The 6,580-nt window shown below is 42.2% G+C and overlaps 1 protein-coding gene across 1 annotated transcript; it reads right to left on the reverse strand.

Moving 5' to 3' along the window:
- Positions 1-589: 589 nt before the first annotated feature.
- On the reverse strand, positions 590-5,217 carry LOC108229666. Its single transcript, XM_017405334.2, has 3 exons — positions 5,163-5,217; positions 1,638-2,120; positions 590-1,351 (listed from the first exon to the last, which is right to left on the reverse strand). The coding sequence occupies exons 2-3, from the start codon at positions 2,112-2,114 to the stop codon at positions 605-607; spliced, it is 1,224 nt and encodes a 407-aa protein (XP_017260823.2). The 5' UTR covers positions 2,115-2,120; positions 5,163-5,217; the 3' UTR covers positions 590-604.
- Positions 5,218-6,580: the final 1,363 nt, after the last annotated feature.

Here is a 6,580-nt window from a genome sequence, read left to right on the forward strand (position 1 = left end):
CACCTGGTGTTATAAAGACAAGAACAAAGGAGAAGGAATTAAAGAGGAATTTAAAGACAGAGATCCACCCATCAGATTTCAGATGGTGTTATAAAAACCATAACAGAGGGGGAGGGGTTAAAGAAAGAAACCAAGCAATCAGATTTCACATGGTTTAAAAGAGACAATGAGGGAGGAGCAGGGGTTACAGACAGAGATCAAACAGACTATTTGGAAAAAGCAACAAAGAGTGGGAGGAGTTGCAGACAGGCAAATGATCAAACATATGGACAAGGGGACAAAAAGATGACAAGAAGAGTGCAGGTCTACAACCCAGGAATACCGACATGTAAAAAGCACACAAATCTACAAACCTGTAGGTCTGACAGGTACCGACAGAAGCACACAGGTTTACTAACCTGGGTGGACTGACAGGTAACAAGATAGGTCTGCAGGTCTATGACAGACAGGTAATGAGAGAAGAGTGCATGGCTACATATCTGGGGTCAGACAGGTAACAAGAGGTGCAAAGGTCTATAAACCTGGGACACCAATAGGCAAGGAGAGAGGCTCGAACAGGTCTTTGAACATGGGAGACGGATGGTAATGAAAGAGGTGCACAGGTCTACAAACCTAAGAAACTGACAAGCATTGAGAGGGTGCACAGGTCTACAAACCTAGGGGACCAACAGGTACATAGAGAGGTGTGCAAACTTGAGGGACAGTCAGATAACAAGACAGACAGTAAAACTTCAAACCTCGGGGACAATAGGCAACAAAAGAGGTTCGCAGGTCTACAAATCTGGGGGACCGTTAGGTAATGAGACAGGCCTGCTGATGTACAAACCTCATAAGATACATTGTCCTGGTTCATGCGGTGCAGGATTTCGCTGCAGCTCTCTGATGCTCCACTGGAGATTGGCAGCAGGCGAGATGCTGCAGCCTGGACTCTGATTCTCTTCCTTGGCTTGTTCAGCACTGAGTCCAGGTTCTGATTATGATCCACACCAGGGTCAGAGGTCAGGGTCTGCTTGGTACCAGGTTTGGAGTTCTTGTTTGATGTTTGTCCAAAAGGATCTTCAGGTGTGTTTTCTTCTGGATCACAGGAAAATTTACCTGTGGAGTCTGAGGTCACCAGATCAGAGGGAATATCTGTCATAGAAGCAGGGCTTTTGGAGGGGATCTCTGCCACAGAGGTGTGACCTCGAGAGGGGTCAATGGCGAGCTTTTTACGACAAGACACCTGATGTTTCCATAAATCAGCACGGAGAAAGAAGCCAAGGCATAGAGGGCAGGGCAGGTAGTTTCTGGCATCAACCTCCTCTGAGGGCTGACGCCATGGGATGATTTCACCGCTGCCCTGCCGGATCACCTGGTAAATACACAGGGAATCAGGACAAAATTTCTACAGGTGAATCAGATACATCAAGCAATAAATAATCAATTTCATTAAAACAGAACATTCACTATTATATTAGGTAAACGGGAGACTGTGACAAAGTAAAGATTGAGTGCAATCTGCTGGCTTCCCTAGATAGATAACTTGTACTAATTGGCTTTTATAATGTACGTGCATGTTTATGTACAAAGACCTGAGACTACTTTTGTTGTGACTTGGCGCTATATAAATAAACTGAGTTGAGTTGAATGAAACAAACCTCAATGTTGTGCAGGTAGTTGCCCCTGCAGCGCAGGTGTTCCAGCAGCAGGTGGCGCTCTTTAGAGCCTGTTGGTAGTGCACTGGCAGCCATCACTTCCTGTTCATCGGCATGTTTTCTCAGCAGGTGTCGAGCAATCTTTACCTGTGGCCGGCGGCAGAACACACAGTAATGTTTCTTGTTCCAGCGGCGCTTCCCACCGCTCCATGTCCTCTTCACTGTCACACCTCCCGTCTTCTCCTCCTGCCCTCGCCTTCTCCGTTTCTGACCACACCTCTTCTCCCCGAGGCCATGCTTCTTTTCAGCTGTCCCCCGCCTCTTTTCTCTTAGATTCCGCCTCACTAAAGGGGAGCAACGTGGTTGACTGGCAACAGTTTTAGGCAATTTTTTGTCAGGACACAATGTTTGCTCCAAGTCATCCATCTTCTTCAGCATCTCAATATCAGAATGGTCTTCCATGGTCACAGCAGTCTCCATCACAAACTAAACATCACAAACACATGAAATATCGCAGTGGGTATGGGTTTCAATGGACAAGCAGTTACTAATTAACGATCGGATCTTTAATTAGACTGTGTTAGAATCTGTTACAAATGTTTCAGCCATGACTCCATCAGTTATTTCATTGACATGATATATTTGTCAACAAATAATTTTCCAGACGAAAACAAGATGACTGAAAAAAAAAATTATTGCACAATGACTAAAACTATGGAGAAAAATACTGATATATTGATTGATAAAATTAAAAAAGACAAAAATATTTGACAGTGAGGAGAGCCACTTGACCGAATAATGGGTTATGGAAAGGTAGGCTGTGTTAGGGAGATTTCCAGTCAGATCTAAGTTTGTTGTTTGGAAAGGCGGGACAAGGAAGGAAGATTTTCAGTAAGATCTGATTTTGTTGTTTAGTATAAAATACACAATTCTCAGAAAGCCACACAAATCCATCTGTTGATCTCACTCCCCATTCTTCTCTCAGTTATGAACAAGACCCCAAGATACTTAAAACTCCTCCGTTTGGAGGGCAGCACCTCTCTACCAACCTGGAGAAAGTGTTCTGTCTGAATTCCACGGCCTGTGAGTTTTCACCAAAGACCCTGTTACTCTTCACTGAAACCAGACTGACCTTGCTTCCTGTCTCCTCCTCACCTCCCAACATTCTAATATCATAGATATCAGCTCCTGTGTGGACTCTGGAGGCAGAGCTTTGATTCAGAGTTTCCTGTTCCGACCTGGGACTCTGATGTTAATTATTAATTGTCTTTAAGGCTCTCTGTATGTCGTGCACCACACATTAATAAACCCGTTTCAGTGATTTCATCTAACAGTGCCTGGAAATTGATTTTTTTTTTCACAACAGGACCATAGCCTCAGATTTGGAGGTGATAATTCTCATCTCATCCACTTCCCACTCAGCTGTGAACCACTCCAATGAGTGCTGGAGATCACGGCATGATGACACTGACAGGACCACATCATCAGCAAACAGCAGAGATAGAATCCTGAGGCCACAAAACCAGAACTATTTCGCCCCCTGGCTGCACAAAGAAATGATGTCCATAAATAGTAAAATGGTAAATGGCTTGCACTTGTATAGCACTTTATCTAGTCCAAGGACCACAAGGCGTTTCACACTACAATCATTCACTCATTCATTCACACATTGACACACTGATGGCGGTAAGCTACATTGTAGCCACAGGAGTGGGCATACTTGTTGCCCCCCATCTTGTTTAACATTTTTTATTTTAATTTATGTGCTCCTAACACAATTTCTACATCATTAAATGATTGTTTGGGGATTAATGCAACTCAAACTCAGTGTTTTTGTAAAAATGGCCTTAAAAAACAACAAATATTCCTTGTCTTTGTTTACAACTAATAGTTGTTGGCAACAAAACCTGACTTTGATTTTGCTCATTTATCACAAATTATGTGATTGACTTCCGATAGTTAATGATGCACATTTAATGGTTATTTTATCATCGATGTTATAGATATACAAAAAACCTCAAATCAAAAACATTGAATAATTAAGTATTCTGACTTTGTCAGTCCAGCAAAGGATAAACAGACATTTTTAATAACAGCAATTAGATGTAAGAAAACACATTTAGTTAACCCAATAATAATGCAGTACCTGAATCTTCTGTTGGACTCTCAGCACCTCTGAAACACAAACTCTCTGTCATCAGAACTCTACAGCATCGGGCTGAACACGTCCCCACGAAGACAGAAGGGAAGGAAAAGGAACAGAAACATCAAACAGCTGTCCAAACATCTGGATGTCCTAACTGGGCTTTTATCAGAGAGGAAATCTACAAAACACACCTCTGACCAGAACGAGGAGAGGAACAGACGGAGAAACAACCTCATCCCTGATGTTGCTGCAGAATCTGAGGAACTCTGAGGGACTTCCTCCAAACACAACATCCAGGTCCATTTCAGACCCAACAGGACTCTGAGACAGAGTCTGGTCCATCCTGAGGACACAGAGACCGCTCCATCCCGAGGACACAGAGGCCGCTCCATCCTGAGGACGCAGAGGCCGCTCCATCCCGAGGACGCAGAGGCCGCTCCATCCCGAGGACGCAGAGGCCGGTCCATCCCGAGGACACAGAGACCGCTCCATCCCGAGGACACAGAGGCCGCTCCATCCTGAGGACACAGAGGCCGCTCCATCCTGAGGACACAGAGACTGCTCCATCCCGAGGACACAGACTGAGCGGTGTGGTGTCTGTAGGTCAGACCTCCATATTAGAGAAACCAAACAGCTTCTCCACAGACGAATGGCTCAACTCTTCAGGACTCAGCTGAGCTCCTGCTCCTCAAGGAGAAGGGACACTCTTTGGAGGACCAAAGTGTTCAGATGTTGGACAGAGAAGACAGATGGTTTGAGAGGGGGTGAAGGAAGACATCTATGTCAAAGAGAGAAACCAACATTAAACAGAGGAGGAGGTCTCAGATTTCAGCTTTTTAAACCTCCAATGGAGCATTAAATCTGATCCCCAGTCAGTTTCTTTCCAATCAGGACCTTCATCCATGTGAACCAGAGAGGTCCATCATTTGTGTGTCTGGTTGTGTTGGGACTCAGGACTCCCTGCAGGTCTGATCCCGGGGCAGCTGTTCTGCTCCTGATTCCAGGTTCTGACCCAGATAAACACATCAGTCCCGCTGAAGCTTCATGACTAAAATTCGCTGGTTTTTGAATGGAGTCTGGTGCAATCTCCTGATACCAGCTCTTCTCTGCTCCAGGACAAAATCTGGACCCAAACGGCCGACACCGGCACCACACCGAACCACACCGACCCACAGCTGTGTCAGAGGTCAGGTGACCCGGTTCGGATGCGAAACAAACGTAAAAGAGGACGTGTCCGATAATGGAAGTTACCACCTAAATGTTACCAGGAGGCTAAAGGACGCTGCAGGATGAAGAGTCAACAGAACCAAACCGAACCGAGACTGAAGAAGACACAGTTACAAAAAACAACAAATCAACCTGAAACATTAAATGCTGCTCACCTTCTTCACCTTCTTCTTCTTCTTCTTCTTCTTCTTCTTCTTCTTCTTCTTCTTCTTCTTCTTCTTCTGGCGTTTAATGGCGGTTGGCAAACAACTTGGGGTGCGCATTACCGCCACCTACTGGTATGGAGTGTGGTTCGAGATGGTTTAATTCCTATTGCTTATTTCTTTATGTTTTACAGGAAACTCAAATTATATTAAACAGTTTTGTTTTTTTCAAAAATCGTATTATAATTCGTATATGTTTGCTCCCCAAGTTCCTTTGCAGTGCATCCATTATATTCAGTTTTTCCTTAATATTTCAAACTGTCTTATCATAACTCTTCTTTCTTGTTCATATTTCTGACATTCCATTATAACATGTTCTGCTGTTTCATTCTGTCCACAATAGTCACATTTCCCTGTGTTATGCTTGTGTATTGTAAAAAGTGTGTAATTAAGTCCTGTATGTCCAAATCTAAGTCTTGTTATTACTCTTTCTTCTTCCAGCTCTCGTTTCTCCTATCACCGTTTGAATCTTATAAAACCACCTTCCTTTGTTATCTCTCTCCCATCTCTTCTGCCTTTCTTTGATTATACTTCTTATTTCAGATTTTCTTGTTTTAACTGTAAAATTTATGTCACTTTGTNAGAACTGCCAACATTTCTCCTGTGTATACTGATAGATTGTTATTGATTCTTTTACCTACTTTTATTTGAAATTCTGGTACTATAAATGCAACTCCTATTTTCTCTATTGTTTTTGATGCATCTGTATATATTTGAATGTACTGATAGTAACTGTCTATGTATATTTGTACTGTATGTAAATTAATAATATCCTGACCTTTTTTCCTTTCCAATAATTTCTAATCAACTGTAGCTTCTGGTAAAATCCAGGGTGGAATTATTGACAATGGTTGATTTGAACTTATTGTTATATTATGTATATTATATTCCTCTGTTTTTTCTTTAATTACCCATCCAAAACTTCCTGTCTTTCTTTTTTCTTTTTTCCAACATTCATTTAAAATGTTAATAGTTGGATGATCTGGTTTATTGCTTTGTAAATTCAACCAGTAATTAAACATGATTTGTGTTCTTCTCAGGTCTAAGGGTGGTTCTCTCATTTCCACTTCTAATGCTGTTGTTGGAGTGGTTTTTGAAAGCTCCTGTGCAAATTCTTATTGCCTGATGTTGAATGATGTCTAACTTTCTTAAATGTATTTTTGCAGCTTTCCCATAAACTAAACTTCCATAATCTATGTTTGATCTGATGAATGCAGTATATATCTTTTTTAATGTTCCTCTATCTGCTCCCCAGTCACTGCCAGCTAAACATCTCATAATATTTATTACTTTTTTGCATTTATCTATTATTTTCTACGGAAGCGCATTGTTATCAGCAGTAAAAAAAAATTTTGAACGCTATCACGTTA

This window comes from Kryptolebias marmoratus, unplaced genomic scaffold, assembly GCF_001649575.2.
Source record: "Kryptolebias marmoratus isolate JLee-2015 unplaced genomic scaffold, ASM164957v2 Scaffold43, whole genome shotgun sequence".
NCBI lineage: Eukaryota > Metazoa > Chordata > Actinopteri > Cyprinodontiformes > Rivulidae > Kryptolebias > Kryptolebias marmoratus.

What these genes read in the sequence shown, in the direction of transcription:
- LOC108229666 (XM_017405334.2), bottom strand. Translation starts at nt 2,114, where the DNA reads ATGGAGACTGCTGTGACCATGGAAGACCATTCTGATATTGAGATGCTG. An exon ending in ACTACCTGCACAACATTGAG is followed by an intron (nt 1,352 to 1,637) that starts GTTTGTTTCATT and finishes TGTATTTACCAG; the next exon opens with GTGATCCGGCAGGGCAGCGG.